At 39.8% G+C, this 24,728-nt stretch overlaps 1 protein-coding gene and 1 pseudogene across 1 annotated transcript; both read left to right on the plus strand.

Moving 5' to 3' along the window:
- On the plus strand, window positions 1-5,683 carry LOC127643123 (uncharacterized). The gene is made up of 3 exons (XM_052125705.1): window positions 1-1,688; window positions 1,885-3,582; window positions 4,583-5,683. Exons 1-2 carry the CDS (start codon window positions 1,667-1,669, stop codon window positions 2,883-2,885), a joined length of 1,023 nt encoding a protein of 340 aa, XP_051981665.1. The 5' UTR covers window positions 1-1,666; the 3' UTR covers window positions 2,886-3,582; window positions 4,583-5,683.
- Window positions 4,428-24,728, plus strand: part of LOC127641643 (U3 small nucleolar RNA-associated protein 14 homolog A-like) — a 27,222-nt pseudogene continuing 6,921 nt past the window's right edge.

Raw genomic sequence — 24,728 nt, forward strand, 5'->3', positions numbered from 1 at the left:
CATCTACAGGGAGAGACTGCAGCAGGTAGTTACATTTTTAATAACATTAACCTTCCCAATAATAAATTAATGTAATAAAGCCCACCTGCCCTCATTGCTCGAAAACCTTATTAAGGGGTCAAAATGAATTCTAACTAAATCAGAAAAATTTGCTGGGAATAAAATGCACAAATACTTACTGCTCTGTTTAGGCCACTGGAAGGCGCCTGGCTGGAAAGCCGTTACTGGGCAAGTATGCTGTCAGAGCCAAATATTCAGATTTATACCAACTGACAAATTAATTTAGAAAAGGAATTAGCAATTCTTTGGAGTTAAGGAATAGATCTAGTAGGGTCGGAGACAAATAATAAAATATAATCTGTGTATAGCAAAATCTTATGCACCACACCTCCCACATCACTCCTGGAAAATCATCCTCCTTTCTTATCGTGGCTGCTAATGGTTCCAGGGCCAGATAGAACAATAAGTGGGAAAGAGGGCAACCCTGCCGGGTGCCCCTATCCAAAGTAAAATTATCTGAAATTAATCCATTTGTTTGTACCACCGCTACCAGGTGTCTATAAAGTAACTTAATCCATGCAATAAAAGTTTTCCCGAACCCGTATATTTCCAAAATCTTAAAAAGATAATACCATTCTACCATATCAAACGCCTTTTCTGCGTCAAGTGAGATTGTAGCGACCGGAGTCTGATCTTTCGCCACTGGCCACATGATATTGAGAAGAGCTGCGGCCCCGAATAAACCCCACCTGATCTATATGTATAAGAGATGTCATAACTTTGCTTAATATGTTAGCCTGAATTTTTGACAATATTTTTACATCTAGCTGGATCAGGGAAATTGGACAGTAACTCTTACACTCACTTGGATCTTTGTCCTTTTTAAGATTCAGACTGATCCGGCCTTGCATCATGGTTGGCAGAAGCTTTCTGTTTAATGACAGCAAAAACACGGCAAGAGATATTCCACAAAACAAACTCCATGATACAGGAGGCACCAAAAACTTGCAGATTCATCCACAAACTGTCCCGAAGAAATTATATGGCTCAAAACAAACACCAGTCGCTAGGTGGAACCAGCACAAAAAGAAACCTAAAAGGTTCCCAGCTTCCTCGGACAGTCAAGTGTATGTTCAGTGAGTTAGGCCCACAAGGCAGAAACATGAAAATCACCAAATGGCTTACTCACTCCATTGTCTTTATGAAGGACAATGCTTGCTGTGGGCATGTACATTTTCTACGGCCATTATTGGTATCTATTCTCAGTTTGGCCGGATTCAGAAGAGCAAAAGTGACCTTCTGTTGATGTAAGACATTTTGCATTCCCTTAATCGTTCACAAAGTCTGGGAACAAGAAAATGCTGTGGTTCGTCCAAGAAAGCTTTCCTTTACTCCTCACCTCGTTTATTAACCTGATATCTTTGTTGGATGATCTCAGAAATTTGGCCAGAATTGATTGGGCCTGTCTTATATTATTTTATTTGTTTCCTATCCTGAGGTCACCAGAACCGGCTGGATCCAGCACCATTCCTGCTTCATGTTGGACTCCACTGCTACGTGTTGCTGTGTGATGATGACTAAATGCAGCCGATGCCAGCCAAACATCACTTCAGTCTATTATGATGGACTTCGGAGGATGAACTGATGTCAACTCCAACCGTAAGACATGGGATACTTCATATGCAATGGTATGAACCTTGGATTTAGGATGGATCGCATCTCACCGAAATTACCGGCCAGGTTGAACTGTCTTTTGTTTTTGTGCTATTATGTTGAAGTTTAGTTTAGTTTCTGTTTCCTGTTTGGTTTTTGTAGTCCTTTTGTAGTTTAATTTTATGATTGGTTTTCCCCTGATTAGTTCTCATTCCCTGATTGTTTCCCCAGGTGTTCCTCATTCCCTTGATCACGTTCTTGAGTTTTTAGAGCTGGCAAATTTAGTGGACTACCCAGAATTTTCCTTGGTGCTTTTCTTCAGGGCAGGTCTCAGTAGATCACTAAAGGAGCTGTTGCCTCTGGCGGATCCTCAATGGACGCTCCTCGAGTTCGTGGAGGAGACTCTACGAGTTAGCGGCTTGCCGTTCACTGTGGGTGTAGAGGAGGAGGGCTTTACATCTCCTCCCAATGTGGTCACCCCCCAGACTTCCATGGCTCGTCCCCCCACGCCTGCCACGGCCAACGAGCCAACGCCCACGCCTGCCACGGCCAACGAGCCAACGCCCACGCCTGCCACGGCCAACGAGCCAATGCCCATGCCTGCCACAGCCAACGAGCTGGAAGTCTCGTCCGTCCCAGAGCCAGCGTTGCCAGCTTCGTCCGCCCGGAGGAGGAGGAGAAGAGGAAAGGCTTCTGCTCCCCAGTCTCCATCTGCCACGGTCAGCGAGCCAGAGCCCCCGCCTGCCACGGTCAGCGAGCCAGAGCCTGTAGCCTTGACCGCCCCAGAGCCAGCGCCTGTAGTCTCGACCATCCCAGAGCCAGCGCCTCTTGAGCCTCCCAGGGCTCCGCCTCTCGAGCTTCCCAGGTCTCCGCCTTCCAGGGCTCCGCCTCTCGAGCCTCCCAGGGCTTCGCCTCTAGAGACTTCAACGCCTCTGCCTCCCGAGCCTTCCACGCCTCAGCCTCCCGGGCCTTCCACAGCTCCGCCTCCAGGGCCTTCCATGGCTCCGCCTCCAGAGCCTTCCACGGCTCCGCCTCCAGAGCCTTCCACGGCTCCGCCTCCAGAGCCTTCCACAGCTCCGTCTCCAGAGCCTTCTACGGCTCCGCCTCCTGAGCCTTCCATGGCTCCGCAAGGTTATTTTTCTCAATTAATCCACATCTTATGGAGTTTTGTGTTCCTTGCCACAGTTGCCTTCAGCTTGCTCACTGGGGTTATTAATACAATTATTGTTTAATTACTTATTTTTAAACACTATTAATAATCACATTTTATCTAATTACACAATGATGATTCATCAACATTATAGGCATTACAGTTTTATCTTCTGTTAATGCCTGATCTTCTGTAAAGCTACTTTGAATCTATGTGTGTTGTGAAAAACGCTATACAAATAAAATTTAATTGAATTGAATATTACTTCTGAAAATATGGATTAAAACACTGGAGTTGTATGGATTAGTTTTAGGCTGCCTTTATGTGCTTTTTGGATCGTCAACATCTTGGCACCCATTCACTTCCATTGTATGGACCAGCAGAGCTGAAATGTTCTTCTAAAAATCATAATTTGTGTTCTGCAGAAGAAAGTCATACACATCTGGGATGGCATGATGGTGAGGAAAAGATGAGAGAATTAAATTTTTGGGTGAACTATTTAATTAAGAAGAACTTGCAAAAAAAGCATTAGGGCTCCAGCAGCATCATAATAGCACAGCCAATGTAGTAACTTAAGCTGAATTAGGTGTGTGTGTGTGTGTGTGTGTTTATTTATTTGCTTCTTAAGCTTGCTTAAGTCTTCTCTGTATTGTGTTCACAGATTCAGAGAGGTATAGCATATGAGAAGACCACTAAAGAAGTGTCTCGCTGGGGCATGATAGTTCAGAACCAGAAGGCCAAGAAGCTGGTCTTTCCTCTGAACCAGGAGCCATAAAATAGTATATAACATAACTACTTAATTGCATTAATTGAAAACAAGTAATTTTACATTTTGTTCACACCCTACATTGAAACAAAAAAAACATTCACCCCAACCCATAATAATTTTGTTTTATAACTTGTTTTAGAAAATAAAAAAATACAATGAAAAGTGTTTTTTCAGTTTACATTTTTTGCTGAATAATTAAGTTACACTCTTCATATAAAAAAAAAGATTTTGGCAGTACATTGTTATGTTAGTTTCTGTATTCTTTCTGTTACCCAAAACTTTTTTCTGCCATCATTTAATCACCCTCCTCATTCAAAATTACTTTTTTAATCTGTGAAACACAAGATTTGTTATTGCGTATATTGTCAAACATTTTTTGAAGGTGTGAAAGGGAATGAGATTTGTATGGAGTATGGAGAAGTCTTCCGTGTCCCCCTAACTATACCCCACACTTTTTTTTTCTTTTCTTAGGCTTTTAATGATTAAAGTCATCTTTAGGAATATCTGAATCAAACAAGTCCAGTTTATTTACTAATATCAAACATCATTCAAACAGATAATAGAGGTCCAGTCATTAAAGTCCTTTATGTACTTGCCATTATGGCATAAGCCATAAGATGTTATCCAAGGATATTTCTGTCAAAATTCATAGATATAGATATGCAGATGTATATATATATATATTTCACTAGATTTAGAGTTTTTTTGGGGGGGGGGATAAAAATACAAATTACTATTGTTAATGACTGTGGAACTGTAGAAATTAAATATCAGAAGCTATAGGCATTGAATTTTGTTCATAACCGATAGTTCTAAAAAGCAACTATCGGCTACCTCTAGTATATAAACTTGAAAATGGACACCTCACAATTTGTTAGATACCGTTTCACCTGGAACTATTTCACCCCAAGTGGAGTTGCAATGTTGCTTCCAAGTTATTTTGCTTCATTCATTGTTACCTAAAGCACCTTTCAAAAGCATATTAACTCAATTTATATTCTCTGTGACAGGTTCAGAGACCTCTTGAACAAGAGATTTTCATACTCTTCCGCTACAACAAACAGCCTGTCCATGACCCTGTGCTGACTCCAGTTGAGGAGGCATCACTTAAGGCCATGAGTTTGGAGGAGGTATGATTTTAATAAAGCTTCAATAGGGCGCTGTTGTCATGTTCCGGAACTAAAAAATCCTATTAATTGTCTCAATAGAGTCATATATTTTTAACAATAACTTACTGTATAAACCTTGATACCAACCATGAGCTACAAGCTTAAGTTATAGTGTATGCTTCTATAGAATGTAAAGTATGGCGGAGGAGCAGTGGCTTCATTGATTCATGAATACAAAGAAATCCCTGTAAGATCACGGAAATGGTGCCCGCTAGTCTGTGGAGGACAATGAACTATTGACAGAAAATCCTCGTGCCTGCTAAAACCCCCTTCCCCATGTGAGAAAAGCCATGTGAGACTTTGAACGTAAAAATGTGTGTGTGTGTGTGTCTTTCAGTTAAAACCTCGAAATGTTTATTCTTAAGGAAATACGTGTAATCCCTGTTTGTTGTGTATTTCTGATGTATATCAAACTCGTTAGAACTGTTTTGTTGTGTGTTTTAAACTCTGAGGCCTCATATTTAATAACCTAAGGGTGTGTATGCACTTCTAAGTGTACTAAATACACGTTTCTTGGTATCAAATTAAACCTTACGACTTGTCCTAGCTGAATATGAATATAAGATTACCTTAGAATTGTGTTCTGCTATGTTTTACCATCTTTTGAGTTATTCAAACCAAAGTCCTGACCCCGAGTCATAAAGGATGCAAATGAGCCTTGACAGGACAAAGGAACCATCTCATGCCCAAAATAAATGGGACTTTTACTACCTCCAAAGGAATGTTCAGAGTGATGACTCTCACTTAATTCTTACTGAGAAGGAGAAATGAACCCTTTTAATCCTATATATTCTATATATATATATCCATGTGATAAATGTATTGACATGTATCTAATGCTCCATCTCATGATTTTCCTAAATGTTGTTTGGTCTATGTTTTCTTGCAAACTCTAATGGGTTAATGTTTCAGACTTTGCATACTATGGTTAACCGAAATCATGTGTGTGGCATATTTGGTCTCTATAACTTGGTATTTTGAAGATCGAAATGACTGTGTACATGATATGTCGATAACAACAACATATTAGTATTACAAGAATATTTCCTAGTTTCTTCATTGGCTACCACCCCTCTTAGAAAAAAGAGCAATAAACCAAATTCCCGCCTGGAACTTCCACCCTTCTTATTGGTCGAGCCAATGAGAGGTGGGACACGTTTTCTAAGGTTATAAATTGCATCCACAACGGCCCTTCTCTCTCTCTTGCTTCTTGCCCTCTTGCTTACTGTCCTCTTGCTTTCTGGTCCTCTGAGCCTTGTGCTCTCTTACTCTCTTGGACCTTCCTGAGAAGTCCTAATGAAGATGATGCTGAACTAGAGGCCCCCAAGGACTCCCAAGCGTGCGCCAGGCTACGGCCTTGTCTTTCCATTCACCAAAGATCCTCTGACTCCCACTGGTTCTCTCTCATCAAGACAACATCATCAAAGATCAACTGGAGCCTCAACAAATTGCATCAGGACAGTTTAATTCAAATGGGACATGCAAGTATCAAACTTAGTCTCATTATTTGATACATTAAGTATCCTTACCCCTTTCTAAAAAGGGTGTGTCAGAACTAATATGATGGTTTGCTCAGGCTGTTGATCTGCTGAACTTCAAACAGTGCTATAACTTCTTGCCTTCCTGTATTCTGCTTCAGCCCTCTTTCCCTTGGTAAACTGTATGCATGTATGTATATGTATGTTAGAGTAGTTTAAATGTTTAGTCTAGTTAATAAAGTCTTGTTCATGTCACACGTAAAGTTGTCTGTGTCTCAAGCTCATATCTAAAGTCACTAATCATAGATTTTGACTACTTGCTCTTAATACTTAGTAAGAAAGACATTTCCCATGCCTCGTAAATGTACATTTCTATTAATTAATTAATTAATAACCAATATTGAGTGTTCGCGGGATGAACCGAGTATTTGGTTGTAATGTTAATGTAGCTACATCAAGTTAACCCGATTAAGTTGACAGTGGTTAAAGCTCATAACCTTTGTTTAATCATGCCCGCATCATTCTCCACCATTATGTAGCGAATCAGCTCTATGAAATATTAATAATCAATCATAAATTGTTATAATCGATTATGAATATTTGGATCAGTTAAAAGTGTGCATTGAATAATTCCGGTCAGAATAGGACATGACATGCGAAACGGCATTTGCTTCACTAGTTGCTGGCTTGTTTGGATGCGGATAAAGTGATGGCTTGAATTGACATCTCTACTGTAATTGAAAGAGTCTTAACACATTTAAGCATATTTTCAAAAGGTATCAGTGTACGAGTAATATGCGAAGAAACCCTAATTTCAGTATTAAAGTGTAAGTCTGTTTTGATGAAGGAATCTCAGCTCAGCGGCATGTAACCTGTACCAGAATTGATTGCTTAACCTGTTTCTGATGAAGAAATCTCAATACAGTGTTATATAAAAGTAGATTTGGGCGATGCTCCCCTTTTCACAGTATAAAGGCCTTACAAATTATAGTCAGATTGATATCCTTCATCTAAACTATCCATGCATCTAAAAAGCTTAGCTTCCTGGTGATCAAAACTGTGTTTCACTCACTGAATCTCTGAAGTGCATTGGTTCCCATGACAACGACTTGTCACAGGAAGTGCTCACTCCAGATAGCACATGTGTTACCTTCCGACGCCATTTTGTAAACAAACCAGCCTAGGTGGCTAAGCTAACCCAACTTAGCAGCCCCTCAGCTTAGGCTAAGCTAACTAATAGCTTCAACAGTTAGCTGCTAGCATAATTTATATGAAGCCTTTATCTACAGCTTGTGTGTATGCAGAGTGAAGTGATCTAAACCATTTTCCTTTAACCCCATTTCTGGTTTCTGAATTTTCACTTTCTCTTTCCTTAACTTTAATTCTTCTCATCTAACTTCACCTGCACCTTTCAGGTGCATCCCTTACTGAACGCTGTTCAGCTAAATTTGCAGTTACCTTGTTAATTAAATCTAAAAACTTAATTACATGTAAATGTTTAGATAGAGAAGAATTTTTATAGTTATTGGGAACTTTCAATGGCACGTTGACTAAACTTTATAGAGGGACAAACACATTGTGTGGTCTTGAACACGCAACAGCTGTGACCAACTATAGAATGATGTCCAAAGCAAATCTAATTGTTGATCATAAGTGCTATTGATTATTCCCAATACAAGGTTATTCTGCTATTTTAATCACTTCTTCAAGTCTTTTTATTATTTATACTAATAATAGAAGTCATCTATTCATTTTCCCATTTAAACCTCTTGGTCTAGTGTGGTTTTATTTCCCCATAAAACTGCAAAAGTAACTAGACATACTTTTCTTCTCGATTTTGTGTTTATTTGCAACAAGTTGCTTAAATTTTATGAGCCAGCTACACAAGTAATCTAGACGATTTCTATGGCATAATTTTGAGCACCACTAATAGACACAATCTAATAGGAAAGCTCTTTTCTTCCTCTTTATTTCTCTTCATCATGTGTTCAAAGATCAAGCCTGTTGTATGCTATCAGTAAGTGCTGATAAATAATTGGACCCAAAGAAACATCTTAAGTCATTTATTAAATCTAGGCTTACGCTCTTTTAGCAAAGCCACTCAGATCCACACAAATCTGAGCATCCTGCTATTTGCAGCTAAGATAGTAATAATCAGGAACACATTTCACTTGTTAACCACACCTAGCAAAACCTAGCTGTACATTATACACCTTGCTGTCTCACTTTGCCTTTAGCTCCAAATTCTGTTTGATCTTGCATTAGTCTCTTGCCCTTACTCTCACCAGAAGTGTGCCAAAATGTTGCAGATGCTCAGCCTAACTGCCCAGATGGCAGGCCAAAAGGACTGGCTAGGTGTTTTGAGGAACACCCTTTTATCCATGGCTGCTGACGACCTTCAGCAACAGAACAAAAAGCAACTGGAAAACGAGGGAAAAGAACTAATGACAGACGACTCAAACCTGAGGTATGAGCACAAATATCTGACTGAGGTTATCTTCCTGGCCCACAAACTCACAGGTTTGAAACAGGAGGTAAACAACCTCAAACGCCAGATCACTGAGTCCCAAACGGAGCTGACACATGCTAAAAGCCGCATAGACCAGCTAGAGATGGAGGCTCAGGACAGACACAAGGACCCTGGCAGAAGGGAGTCACAGGAGGTAATCCACAGACTTCAAACGGCTCTGACAGCTGCTAAACAACAAGAGCAGTTGGAAAAGACAGCCAGAGAGCACCTGGAAAAGGTACTCTTTCACAAAGATTCACTGTTAAAAACAGCAAATTCTGAACTCTTGGACAATGATGCCAGAATCATGGCCTGTGAAGGTCAACTGAATGTGTCCAGAGCTGGAGTTAAAGCGCTGACCCAGCAGCTGGACAACACCAAAGATGAACTTGACATGGTCCAACGAGAACTGAGACACTCTTACCTGCTGCAAAAGGAACCACAGCAGGAGAGACATCTCACTCCCCCACTTGCAATCAGCAGAGAAACCTCCCCAGCCAAGCACAGAGTTACAAAGGGGGAGACAAACCCCTCTGCTTAACATGTCATCGGACAGTTTCCTTAAAGCTTCCTGCAGCCGCGGACGGAAAAGGATTGATTCAGACGAATCTTGAAACGACACGTGTAGCGACACTCAAAGACCTCAATCGAATGGCCAGACACATCCCTGCATTTACACCAGAGCTTGCAGGAGACCACGACGTCCACGCTTACCTGCGAGACATTGACTTTCACCTGCAGTCTTTGATGAGTGTGAACCATCAAGATAGACTCCATCTGATCTGGATCACATCCAGCCCAGAGTTGCGACGCTTTCTGGCTCGACAGCCAGAAAACATCCAGTCTAACTACCAGCAGCTGAAACAAGCCATCATAAGGGAATTCTCAGAGTCTAAAAACGGACTGATCGCTGCCCTAGACACCAAACAGGGTCAGCATGAAACTCCCTATGTTTACTACCACAGACTCAGACGAGCTTACTCGAGCTCAGCAACAAACCTGGGATGGAGGAGGACACCAGCTTCAAGAGCCTTTTCCTCCAAAACCTCCATCCTATGGTAAGTCACCATTTAGGCATTATGGCCTGCCCCCACACAATGCCTATCCAACAACTGCGTGACCTGACACAGAAGGCCTTTAACAAACACAAGGCCTCCTCAAAAAGAGTTTGTAAGACCCCAGTGATTCTGAACTGCAAAATCCAGAATCCAAATCTGGTACCAGAAGGCACCCAGTATTGCCACAATGCAAGAGCCTTCAATGAAACGCTACTAGCCAGCAGAGGGCAGAACCGTCACCATGGCCATAGATCTAGACACAAGACCAACCGCTGGGAGAAGCCATGGAAAAGAACATCCTCACCCAGCAAACACCACAGGACGTCCCACAGCAGTCTACAACAACATGCTCCTGTACACCTTTCAAACAGGTGCCAAACAGAGGCTGCACAAAGACAGCTAGAAACGCCTGTTTCTGAGTTACAAGAGCTGCTAGCACTAGCAAAAGAGCTCCTGGAACAGAACTCCCCTGAGGAGTACTGGGAAGAACAAACCTCTGACTCTTGCCCAACACCACTCAGGCAAGCTCAAGTCAGCACTGCTGCCAGAGCAGAGTAACACTGAAGACTTCAGACACCTGGTGACTGGGTGCCGAACCAAGGGCGAACGGCCAACTGCTGCCCTTTTGCTACCAGTACTAGGTCAGTCTGAAACTCTCTCCACACTACACAATGCCCATAACCACTCCCTGCAGCCACAAACAAGCACCTGCCTCAAACGAACTGACTTCATAATGACAGGTGACACACTGTCAAGGCACCTGCTGCCTCTGCACCTGCTGCAGAGACCTGGATTTGGCTACTGTCTACATCACCCACCATGGAACAACCACCTGCTACAAAACCCTCATGATTCACCTGCCATCCGCCATTGTGATGATTGTCGTCCGATGATGTCTCCAACAGGGACACCACCTGACGAAAAGGGGGACTGTAAAGTATGGCGGAGGATCAGTGGCTTCATTGATTCATGAATACAAAGAAATCCCTGTAAGATCACGGAAATGGCGCCCGCTAGTCTGTGGAGGACAATGAACTATTGACAGAAAATCCTCGTGCCTGCTAAAACCCCCTTCCCCATGTAAGAAAAGCCATGTGAGACTTTGAACGTAAAAATGTGTGTGTGTGTGTCTTTCAGTTAAAACCTTGAAATGTTTATTCTTAAGGAAATACGTGTAATCCCTGTATGTAGTGTATTTCTGATGTATATCAAACTCGTTAGAACTGTTTCGTTGTGTGTTTTAAACTCTGAGGCCTCATATTTAATAGCCTAAGGGTGTATATCCACTTCTAAGTGTACTAAATACACGTTTCTTGGTATCAAATTAAACCTTACGACTTGTCCTAGCTGAATATGAATATAAGATTACCTTAGAATTGTGTTCTGCTATGTTTTACCATCTTTTGAGTTATTCAAACCAAAGTCCTGACCCCGAGTCATAAAGGATGCAAATGAGCCTTGACGGGACAAAGGAACCATCTCATGCCCAAAATAAATGGGACTTTTACGACCTCCAAAGGAATGTTCAGAGTGCTGACTCTCACTTAATTCTTACTGAGAAGGAGAAATGAACCCTTTTAATCCTATATATTCTATATATAAATATCCATGTGATAAATGTATTGACATGTATCTAATGCTCCATCTCATGATTTTCCTAAATGTTGTTTGGTCTATGTTTTCTTGCAAACTCTAATGGGTTAATGTTTCAGACTTTGCATACTATGGTTAACCGAAATCATATGTGTGGCATATTTGGTCTCTATAACTTGGTATTTTGAAGATCGAAATGACTGTGTACATGAAATGTCGATAACAACAACATATTAGTATTACAAGAATATTTCCTAGTTTCTTCATTGGCTACCACCCCTCTTAGAACAAAGAGCAATAAACCAAATTCCCGCCTGGAACTTCCACCCTTCTTATTGGTCGAGCCAATGAGAGGTGGGACACGTTTTCTAAGGTTATAAATTGCATCCACAACGGCCCTTCTCTCTCTCTTGCTTCTTGCCCTCTTGCTTCCTGTCCTCTTGCTTTCTGGTCCTCTGAGCCTTGTGCTCTCTTACTCTCTTGGTCCTTCCTGAGAAGTCCTAATGAAGATGATGCTGAACTAGAGGCCCCAAGGACTCCCAAGCGTGCGCCAGGCTACGGCCTTGTCTTTCCATTCACCAAAGATCCTCTGACTCCCACTGGTTCTCTCTCATCAAGACAACATCATCAAAGATCAACTGGAGCCTCAACAAATTGCATCAGGACAGTTTAATTCAAATGGGACATGCAAGTATCAAACTTAGTCTCATTATTTGATACATTAAGTATCCTTACCCCTTTCTAAAAGGGCGTGTCAGAACTAATATGATGGTTTGCTCAGGCTGTTGATCTGCTGAACTTCAAACAATGCTATAACTTCTTGCCTTCCTGTATTCTGCTTCAGCCCTCTTTCCCTTGGTAAACTGTATGCATGTATGTATATGTATGTTAGAGTAGTTTAAATGTTTAGTCTAGTTAATAAAGTCTTGTTCATGTCACACGTAAAGTTGTCTGTGTCTCAAGCTCATATCTAAAGTCACTAATCATAGATTTTGACTACTTGCTCTTAATACTTAGTAAGAAAGACATTTCCCATGCCCCGGAAATGTACATTTCTATTAATTAATTAATTAATAACCAATATTGAGTGTTCGTGGGATGAACCGAGTATTTGGTTGTAATGTTAATGTAGCTACATCAAGTTAACCCGATTAACTGATCCAAATATTCATAATCGATTATAACAAGTTATGATTGATTATTAATATTTCATAGAGCTGATTCGCTACAAGAAGCATTAGCCACTAATCAATGTGATTTCAACTTCATTAAAAAAAGTCTTAGTAATAGCTGAATTCCCGGTGAAGAACTACACTACTCATAGTCCAGAACAGAGATTCACCAGTCATGGAAATAGCAACAGCTCAAAAAAGCTCAGTAGTTACCTCCCACTCCAGTGAAGTATTGTGAATGATAGGGTTAGCTAGGTAGATAGGGTTCCTACAAACTACTTCGGAATATTTTGCACAAAGAAATAATATTTTGCAGTATTTTTGAATATTTGGAACAAAGGGTAATGAAAAAGGCCACTGCTGCACTGTTTTGTAATGCTATTGGACATTCGTATTCTTCAGTTTATGTAACAGTTTTTTTAATGGCAGGCTAAGATTCATTGTGCAGAGCTCCAGAAAGCAAGAGCACACCAGTCGTACTATGAGGCAAAAGCTAAAAAAGAAAAGAAAATCAAGAGCAAAATGTGAGTTCTATAAATGAACATTTGCTAACAACTTTGTAGTTTCCTGCTTTTTCTCCAAGTGCAAAATATGGCTTTCTCAGGTACCACAAAGTTCAGAAGAATGCCAAGCTTAAGGAGTTTCTGAAGCAGTTTGATGAAATGGTAAAGTCGGACCCCTTAGGAGCACTGGAAGAGCTAAAACATGATGGAGCTTTCCAGGATGGAGGTGTGTGCTGATGAGAACAGCAGCCTGGAAAGAGACTGAATGACAGAATCTCTCAGACTAACTATCTTTTTGTCCTTCTATCTTTTCAAATTAGGAGTGGATGTCTCTGAAACACCAGAACAGTGGCAAGTGGGCCAAATCAAAAGCCATCATGGCCAAATATAATGATTCGGTGAGAACTGTGAACCAGTTCGCTTGTATTTTCTTGACGCCAGATGTGTGGAAAGGTTTCACGCTCCTTGTTTGTAGCTGTTGCAATTTAAAGGAATAATTTATGCAAATTTTAAAATAAATCATTGTTTACTCAACTTCATGTTGTTCCAAACCTGTATGCTGTAAAAATTCTGTGAAACCCAAAAGATAGATTGGAAGGTAGGTCATTTATTTATCCCATGAGGGAGATAATGGTTCAATGGCAACAAAACGAGTCAGCATTGTACAATACACAGGACGCTATGCACACTTCCTACGAAATTCATAGAACCGGAGTGGTGGTGTAGTGGTCTAAGCACATAACTGGTAAACTGGTAATCAGAGGGATGCTGGTTCAAGCCCCACAGCCACCACCATTGTGTCCTTGAGCAAGGCACTTGACTCTAGGTTGCTCCAGGGGGATTGTCCCTGTAATAAGGGCTCTGTAAGTCGCTTTGGATAAAAGCGTTAAGTCATTGATAACAGATTTTAATGTCATATTATATGATGTTTTACATGTAGTCTTGAGCATCCTCATATTTAAATGTACCTCGAAATGCCTCCCGCAGCGGTGTGTTCAAGTTCAAGTTCAAGTTCATGTTATTTATATAGCACATTTTATAACAGCCACTGACTGACCAAAGTGCTTTACAGAACTACAAAATTAAAAGACACCAACACCATGTGTAGTAGCACATCATAAAACAGTACAACAAGGTTAAGAACACCTTAAAACGGGAGACGTCCAAGCAGTCTCAGAGACTATCAGTAGTAGAAAATAAAAACAGAGAAAACAGTAACAGGTTTAATACTAGTATCATACTCGAAGGAGAGAAATATAAAATAGACAGAAAAAAATATATAAGTATAAATATATCTATAAAAACACCCATACACACACACATACACATACGTATATATATATATATATATACATACACACACATACATACACACACATATATGTACACATATACACATACATATACACGTATATGCACCTTATTTGTAGGCCAAAGAGAACAAGTGCGTTTTTAAAAGTGACTTAAAAGAAATCACAGAAGGGGCTATCCGAACGTCCAAGGACAAATTGTTCCACAACCGAGGCCCAACCACAGAAAAGGCTCGATCCCCTCTACGTTTAAGTCTGCATTGAGGGACTTGTAACAGATTTTTTTCACCTGATCTCAGACTTCTTGACGGAGTGTAAGGACCTCATAATTGGGGTGATGTGGTCACTTTTCCGACCATTTGTGAGGAATCTTGCAGCGGCATTTTGCACCAGTTGAAGACGAGCTGTTTGCGTTTTCGAGATACCGCAGTAAAGTGAATTGCAGTTATCTACACGTGTGGTGATAAAAGCATGAACAGCCATCTCAAGAGTTTTGTGATTAAGAAAAGGTGTGGCTGGTGTATGAATTTTCGCACACAGTATGTCGTTGCTCAGCTGTTGTTAAGTGCTTCCACACTCTGAGCGAAGAGCGTGGAAGCACTTAACACGCATAACAGGAAAAACAAAAGATAGAAATATGTGTACACACTATCAATGTGTATACACAAATTGCAAAATATGCATGCAACTCTTCTCCATGCAACTCTTTATTGCATACAACATTTTATAGAGATCATGTCTGTCAAACACCAAAAAAATAATAAAACACCATAAAAGTAGTCCATATGAACTGTGTATTACATTTCAAGTCTTCTGAAGCCATGCGATAGTTTTACTCTATGTGAGAATATAGGGTTTGAAACGACATCAGAATGTGTTTATATTGACAATTGTAATTTTAGGGCTAAATATTCCTGTGGCAGGGCGGAGGGCGGGGCCGGGTTGTGATTATACACACCCAGTCCCTTATCAGGCTAATTAAGCCTCCGAGAGGGATAAAGGCCGATGACAGACGGTGGTGCGACGAGAGAGAGATAGTTTACGGACATGTCTGTCATGTGTGTGTTTGTTAAGTTCATCATTAAAACTATTATTTATATTGTCAAGCCGGTTCTCGCCTCCTCCTTCCCATTGAACCCCTTTACAATTCCTTAAACCCCTTAAACTCAGGTCTATGGCTGGGGCCAGGAATGTGTAATACATTTACAGCCATGGCCAAAAGTATTGGCAGTGACGTAAATGTTGTGTTTCGCAAAGTTTTCTGCTTCAGTTGTTGTGGTGTTGATTCACATTGTTTCTAGATTATTGTGCAGAGTGATCAGATGCATTTTAAATAATTGGCCAATAAAGCTTCATTGGCCAAAAAAATGATCTTTATCACAAAAAACCAAATTGCACTGCTTTTTGGCCCTGGCACAAAATGAACAGCTAACATCATTTCACTAATCATCAGCAGCACCTGGGAAAGTGTGAATGAGTACTAGTCAGGTGAAATCACTCTATCATTCTGATTGGAATATTAGAGCAGACTGATTGCTATAAAAGGAGGGAAGAAGTTCAATGGTTCCAGTCATTGTGTTCTTGTTAGTAATGTTACCTCTAAAGAAAGACGTGCAACCATCATCACTTTACATCAAAATGGCCTCACATGCAAGGAAATTGCTGCAAAGAATATTGCACCTGAAAGAACCATTTGCCAGATCATCGAGAACTTCAAGGAGAGAGGTTCAACTGCAGTGAAGAAGGCTTCAGGACATCCCAGGGGGTCCAGGATGTGCCAGGACTGTCTCCTCTTGAGTCAGCTACGGAATTGTGTCACCACCAGTGCAGAGCTTGCTCAATATTTGCAGCATGTTGGTGTGAGTGCACGCACAGTGAGGCAAAGACTTTTGGCCAATGGCCTGGTGTCAAGAAGAGCAGCAATGAAGCCACTTCTCTCCAAGAGAAACATTAAGGACAGACTGAAATTCAGCAGTAAGGACAAGGATTAGACAGCAGAAGACTGGATTAAAGTTATTTTCGCTGATGAAGCCCCTCTCGACTGTTTGGGACAGCTGGAAAATCGATAGTCCGGAGAAGAAAAGGTGAACGCTACCATGAGTCCTGTGTCGTGCCAACAGTGAAGCATCCTTACACCATCCAAGTGTGGGGTTGCTTTTCATCCAAGGGAGTGGGGTCTCTCACAATTCTGCCCAAAAACACTGCGATGAATAACGAATGGTATCAAAACGTCCTGCAAGAGCAACTTCTCCCAACGACGCAGGAATACTTGGTGACGATCCATGCATTTTCCAGCATGATGGAGCACCATGTCACAAGGCAAGAGTAATAATGAAGTTATTATATTGAAATTTTGGATCCATGGCCAGGCAACTCCACGGATCTTAATCCCATTGAGAACCTGTGGTCAATCCTCAAAAGGCGAGTGGACAAGCAGAAGCCCACAAATTGTGATCAACTCAGAGCACTAATAAGGCAAGAATGGATCACCTTCAGTCAGGATTTGGCACAGAAGCTGATATACAGCATGCCAGAGCGAATTGCAGAGGTTATGAAGAACAAGGGCCAACACTGTGAATATTGACTCTTTGCATATATTGAGTGTTTTTGCCAATAAAATCCTTTAAAACTTTTGAAACGCTTATCAATGTTTTCCAGTATACCATAGAAACATGTGAAAAAATAGTCTAAAAATACTGAAGCAGCAAACTTTGCAAAACACAAAATGTATGTCACTGCCAGTACTTTTGGCCATGGCTGCACACTTAAAATGTAAGTCTCTGGATACATAAATAGCCATAATTGGTACCATTTGAAAGCTTAGAATTTGAATTTTTTACAGAACTCCATCACTTTGCATTTATGTTACATAAAATAAAAAGATCAGACCTGAAATCCTCCGCATTGCAAATGAGCGCCGCCTTGTGGTAGGAATGTAGGAATGTGAATATAAAAGTTTTTCATATACCACTAAGTCATTTATCAAATAAAAACAAATCTCTTTCTTGGGAATCTATGCCATTATATTTATATTTATTTTGTCGCTAAAACACCACAGCTTGAGTGTTTATCAAAAGAATCATGAAGTGAAATATGATCTCTTTAAAACAACAAAGACAAATGTCTTATGTCTGCTCCTGTAACTGCTTCTGTATGTGGCAGTGACGTAAATGTTGTGTTTCGCAAAGTTTTCTGCTTCAGTTGTTGTGGTGTTGATTCACATTGTTTCTAGATTATTGTGCAGAGTGATCAGATGCATTTTAAATAATTGGCCAATAAAGCTTCATTGGCCAAAAAAATGATCTTTATCACAAAAAACCAAATTGCACTGCTTTTTGGCCCTGGCACAAAATGAACAGCTAACATCATTTCACTAATCATCAGCAGCACCTGGGAAAGTGTGAATGAGTACTAGTCAGGTGAAATCACTCTATCATTCTGATTGGAATATTAGAGCAGACTGATTGCTATAAAAGGAGGGAAGAAGTTCAATGGTTCCAGTCATTGTGTTCTTGTTAGTAATGTTACCTCTAAAGAAAGACGTGCAACCATCATCACTTTACATCAAAATGGCCTCACATGCAAGGAAATTGCTGCAAAGAATATTGCACCTGAAAGAACCATTTGCCAGATCATCGAGAACTTCAAGGAGAGAGGTTCAACTGCAGTGAAGAAGGCTTCAGGACATCCCAGGGGGTCCAGGATGTGCCAGGACTGTCTCCTCTTGAGTCAGCTACGGAATTGTGTCACCACCAGTGCAGAGCTTGCTCAATATTTGCAGCATGTTGGTGTGAGTGCACGCACAGTGAGGCAAAGACTTTTGGCCAATGGCCTGGTGTCAAGAAGAGCAGCAATGAAGCCACTTCTCTCCAAGAGAAACATTAAGGACAGACTGAAATTCAGCAGTAAGGACAAGGATTAGACAGCAGAAGACTGGATTAAAGTTATTTTCGCTGATGAAGCCCCTCTCGACTGTTTGGGACAGCTGGAAAATCGATAGTCCGGAGAAGAAAAGGTGAACGCTACCATGAGTCCTGTGTCGTGCCAACAGTGAAGCATCCTTACACCATCCAAGTGTGGGGTTGCTTTTCATCCAAGGGAGTGGGGTCTCTCACAATTCTGCCCAAAAACACTGCGATGAATAACGAATGGTATCAAAACGTCCTGCAAGAGCAACTTCTCCCAACGACGCAGGAATACTTGGTGACGATCCATGCATTTTCCAGCATGATGGAGCACCATGTCACAAGGCAAGAGTAATAATGAAGTTATTATATTGAAATTTTGGATCCATGGCCAGGCAACTCCACGGATCTTAATCCCATTGAGAACCTGTGGTCAATCCTCAAAAGGCGAGTGGACAAGCAGAAGCCCACAAATTGTGATCAACTCAGAGCACTAATAAGGCAAGAATGGATCACCTTCAGTCAGGATTTGGCACAGAAGCTGATATACAGCATGCCAGAGCGAATTGCAGAGGTTATGAAGAACAAGGGCCAACACTGTGAATATTGACTCTTTGCATATATTGAGTGTTTTTGCCAATAAAATCCTTTAAAACTTTTGAAACGCTTATCAATGTTTTCCAGTATACCATAGAAACATGTGAAAAAATAGTCTAAAAATACTGAAGCAGCAAACTTTGCAAAACACAAAATGTATGTCACTGCCAGTACTTTTGGCCATGGCTGCACACTTAAAATGTAAGTCTCTGGATACATAAATAGCCATAATTGGTACCATTTGAAAGCTTAGAATTTGAATTTTTTACAGAACTCCATCACTTTGCATTTATGTTACATAAAATAAAAAGATCAGACCTGAAATCCTCCGCGATTGCAAATGAGCTCGCCTTGTGGTAGGAATGTAGGAATGTGAATATAAAAGTTTTTCATATACCACTAAGTCATTTATCAAATAAAAACAAATCTCTTTCTTGGGAATCTATGCCATTATATTTATATTTATTTTGTCGCTAAAACACCACAGCTTGAGTGTTTATCAAAAGAATCATGAAGTGAAATATGATCTCTTTAAAACAACAAAGACAAATGTCTTATGTCTGCTCCTGTAACTGCTTCTGTATGCCCAAGTACCACGAACTCTATATCAGCTCTGACCTTAGGCTGTTTTCTTCAAAATGACTGTATGTGTGAAAGGTGAGCTTTTATATTTTGGTGAGAAAAATTGTAGGCGGCAACCAAAATATTCAGCAGAGCTTAAGGGGTTAACTGTATCATCCCAGAGGTCATCAATGGTAGTGAAAAGTTGAAGTTGTTATATTTGTCTATCTCTCATGTTCATCAGGCATGTAAAGCAATGCAAGAGCAGCTGCAGGTGAAGAAAGATCTGACCCAGAAGATGCCTATGCTTTCTGATGATGAACATGGAAATGAAGATGAAGAATCTGATATGGTCCCTGATTTTGTAAATTATCCTGAACCAGTCATTGACCCCATCAATCCCTGGATGAGAGAATGAAGAAGCATGAAGAACCTGAGGTCAGTACGGACACAACAGAGCATGCTCAAACTGCTGAAGAGGAGGAGCAAGAAGAGGAGCTTCTCAATGACTTTGAGAGTAAGAGGAGGCTGAGGAAAGCAGACTAGGAGGACTTCAATCCAGCACCTGCAGATGAAGAAGGTATGAGACCAAGCTTAAAGGAATAATTCATATAGAAATGAAAAATCTTTCATTTACTTACCTTTATGTAGTTCCAAACCCATGTGAATTTCTTCTTTGGAACACAAAAAGAGATGTCCAAGCTGCTCTTTTCCATCCAGTGAGATTAAATGGTGACTAAAGACGGTCAAGCTCCAAAAAGTTCAAAATGTGTGTATGAGGGTGAATGTCCACTCTAAAATACAGTATTAATAATGTGACTGTAAAGGGAGCAATGGAAAGGAGGAGGCGAGAACCGGCTTGACAATATAAATAATAGTTTAATAGTAAACTGAACCAAAAAGACACAAACATCAACACACGATGGTCAGCTGCCCGTACACATTCTCTCTCTCTCTCTCTCTCTCTCTCTCTCTCTCGCACCACCGTCCACAGTTTGGCTTTATCCCTCTTGGAGGCTTGATTAGTCTAGTCTGATAAGGGACCGGGTGTGTAGAATCACAACCCGGCCCCGCCCTCTGGCCTGTCACATTGTCATTAGTAATTTTTGTGGCTAAGCGCTGGAACATTAACGGGTAAATGGAACACAAACACACACACTCATTTGCTGGAAAAGAGCAGCTTGGACATACTTCAAATATGTCCTTTTGTGTTCCACAGAAGAATAAAAATCATACAGGTCAAATAAATGTGAGTAAATAATAACGATTCTCATATTTGAGTGAACAATGTCTTTTAAAATGTTCAGTTTTTCTTGTGTTAATATGTGAATATCATCCCAATTCAAGAATAGTTTTTTTGTCTGATATTTTAGCAGGAAACACAAGTGAGGTATTGAGATAAGAGGTGGTTGGAGAAGATGCGGTGGAGGTTTCCGACAGTGAGGGAAAATAACAACGATGTAGAAGAGGAGGTTGTTTCTGAGTTTAACACTATTTTCAATCTTATGAGGATTGAGACAACATGAGAAAGTCCAGCAAAGATGCAGGAAGGTCAAGAAGGTGAAGAGGGGCTTTTGGATGAAAGACAGATTTGGGTCATGGACATGGAAGAACTGGACATAATGGGGGAGGTTTTGGACCCTGAACCCAGCACATCTCTGTCAGTGCCACAAACAGCTGAAACACAAATGTCTGAACCACTTAAAAAAAAGAAGAACAAGGAAATCAACCTCAATGTAGTTCTCACCAAAGAGGCCAAGGTCATCAAAATGCCCCTTGCACCTACAATGGTTGAAGAAGTGAGTGATGAGCTTTGCTGAAAAAATGACTATGGCTCTGTTACAAAACCTAGTAAGCTGTCTTGCTTTCTACTGCCTTCATAGTCAGCATCATGACTGATATAGAACCTCAGAAGTAAATGATTCGGAACACTCTGTATAGGTAGCAACACTACCTGAGTTATATGTTTTATGTGAGACCTGATATCATTGGATTATTTTCTCCTTTTTATGTCAAAACGTAAACAAACACACAGTGGATAAGCCGCTAAGAACTCTGTGGGCAAAAAATGTATATGCACTGAGCGGTTTATAATTTTTTTATACCATTTACGACCTATGCTGGAACAATGTTTAAAGGTTTTACATGATCTTACATGTTGTTGGCTTTTTAATCAGTGTTAGAATGTGTGTGTAAACACTCACACTGTTTGTCATACAAATTGTACTTCTCACGTGAAGCATGCATGACTCCACATTAATTGACTTCCTTTTTTTTCTTTACCTCATTATTTATCGTATTTTAACACATAACACTGGATAATTTCAAAATGCTGTCCTTCATTTTGGCAGATTTAAAAAAAATAAAAACACAAAGTAAACCTTTTATGAGGCATGAAACCGAATGAGCACATCGGTTTTCATTTTAACCTTCTTAACATGCCAAGACCATGGGAAAAAATGGCACCTTTTAAAGGTTCACCCAAAAATGTAAATTCTCTTATCATTTACTCAACCTCATGATATCCCAGAAGTGTATGACTTTCTTCTACAGAACACATTTGAAGAAAAACTTATAGTAGGTCCTTAAAATGCAAGTAAATGTCATCATATGACAGCAGCTGTTAAAAAAAAATGCCTTCTAAAGAGATACGATTGCTTTTGGTGCAAAACAAGATCAATATTTAAGTACTTTTGGACAAATATATCATTATTTGGTCAAAAGAAGATATCTTGGAAGGCAACATTGTTATGCCTATATTTTCTTAAAATGCTGCCTTCGTAGGCAACCCAGCTGGTTTTGGAACAGAGCCTATATGATGATTTTGAAGGAATTTCAGTCATCTTGGTTCCTGAAGTGTTTTTCTCATTCATTTTGTTCTTAGGGATTTGATAAAAAACCTTTATAAAACAGTTCAAAAATATGAACCAAACCAACCTGCTCTGAGGTGAATCACAACCTTACAAACTTTGATTTGAAGCAAAAAAATTATTTGAAATTCAGACAAAGACACAAGGTACAAGAATGAGTCCCATGAAGCATTGTGAATGATGTAATCAATTTTAAAACTATAGAAAAATTAAAATTATTTATTTAACATTTATTAGTACAAGTAGATAGATATGTATACAGTATATACATACAGTATAGATAGATAATATTTATTGATTATTTTCAAAATATACAGATATTATCAAATATATAAGTGGTTTGAGAGCGAAGGAAGATCGATTCAATTGTAGCATTTACAGTATGTCATGCGAGTGAGCCGTAGCTTCAGCACTTGTTTGGTGCTCTTTGTTGGCTGTGATTCTCTGGTCGAGCGTTTCTCTTCATGGGTAGTGTAGTTCTTTACCAAAAATTCTGCTGTTAAACATGTTTTTATTTTTATTTTTACATAACAGACTGTTGGATTCAACAGAAGCATATACCATCAATAAATAACCTCGGAGTTTGTTGTTAAAAATGAATCCACCTATGGAGAAAATTAATGGGATTTTTAATTCCAGAACCCAACTGTTGTGCTCTATTAACTTTGACATTTAGTTTAGCAGTGAATGGTTTCATCAGAGTCAATAAATCACACAATAAATCACACAAAGGGATTTGAAACTCCTACCAACACTATTTACAGCCTTTTGCTGCTTTTTAAAATGCTTTCCCTTTTGTGTTAGGATCATGATGAACAGATCAACATTATCAAGGAGGCTGTTGCTGGAGATGATGTCATGTCTGATTTCCTAAAAGAGAAATGGAAACAGGAAGAAGTGGGACGACCCAAAATTGTGGACCTGACACTACCTGGCTGGGTAGAGTTGGGGGGTGTTGGTGTCTCGCCAGAAATACAAAAGGTAGTTTTGTTGACGTATTTCATATTGAAACAGGAAGTTGGGCCGGGACATATCGAAGTGCGCCTCCCTTTTGTTTTTAACTGGCTAATTTCCCTTAGTTTACATCACAGCCATGAACTATGACTTAGTATAACTCGTCAGTGGCATGTAGTATTCGTGGGAAGGGATGCTCTCATTCTAGAGAGCATTTTTATTATTAGACATCAGTTTGTTTATGTGTAAACCTTAGGAATTGAAGATGCTACAAATTCATAGCTGTTTCTCTGATATTCATATGTCTCTGTAGATTTAGGATAAAAATGGCCCCTCCGCCTCCAAGACAAGACCAGAAACTGCCTGATGTTATCATATCAGAGAAGAGAAATGCATCGGTTTCTGCCCTTCAGGTAAACAATCTTATCAATTTCAGCTCAAAGGTAATAATATCATTGTAAGAAATGGTATTTCTATTTCAGCTCTGTCCAAGAAAGAAATGCTGTGTATGCATTATCAAACATCTGTTTCATATTAGCATGGAGTTGTAAGAGCCCCCTCCTCTCTTTTTCTGTGTATACATTGTGTTGTGTGTACATTGTATTATGTATGTATGGCAAAGGTCCGAGAGGCTCTCGAGGACCAAGAAGTCTTTACCATATAGGTCCGAAGGCTCACAAGGAACTTTTGCCATATGGAATTGTTATATGTGATATCAATATGAGGTAATGTATGCTCTTATTGGTTAGAGCTGTGAACTCCCCTTCACTATTGCAGTATATCTTTGCATGCCACACATAAGACAAGCTGAGCTGCATATTTTGTTCGCTCCCCAACGTTGGATTCAATGCTTTGTATTGATTCATTCACGACTCAATAAAAGACGGAGAAAAAAGGCACTGCTATGGTTTAGAAGACTATTATTTCTAACAATCATCATAATATTTATTATATATATATATATATATATAAAATATATGAATATTTTACGTACCATTAACCCCAATTCCGAAAAACTTGGGACAGTATGGAAAATGCTCATAAAAACAAAAAGGAATGATTTGTAAATTTGATTCACCATGTGCTATATTGAAAGCACTACAACAACACTTAATGTTTTACCTGGTGAATATAATTTTTAATTTTTTATTTCACTCACTTCAAATCAGTTGATTGCAACATGCTCCAAAAATGCTGGGAGACTAGAATATTTACCACTGTGTGACAATACTTCTTCTAATAACACTTATTAAACATTTGGGCACTGAAGACACAAGATTAGCGAGCATCCATTACAATCCCATACATCCATTATCAATCTGCTACAGACACATTGGAGAAATAATAGCCATTGGCTAGTACATGTTTGTTTTTACTCTCCAGACTTTTTTCGACATGTAAGCGTAATGCAACTAAAAATTATATAGAGCAAACCGGAAAGGTGAATATTAAAATATACAATATATAGTATTCGTAT

The sequence above is a fragment of the Xyrauchen texanus genome, chromosome 4 (genome assembly GCF_025860055.1).
Source record: "Xyrauchen texanus isolate HMW12.3.18 chromosome 4, RBS_HiC_50CHRs, whole genome shotgun sequence".
In the NCBI taxonomy this organism is placed as follows: Eukaryota; Metazoa; Chordata; class Actinopteri; order Cypriniformes; family Catostomidae; genus Xyrauchen; species Xyrauchen texanus.

Coding starts and splice junctions, on each gene's coding strand:
- LOC127643123 (XM_052125705.1), top strand. CDS start 1,667: ATGGGATACTTCATATGCAATG. Junction 1,689..1,884: donor GGGATACTTCATATGCAATG/GTATGAACCTTG, acceptor TTGTTTCCCCAG/GTGTTCCTCATTCCCTTGAT.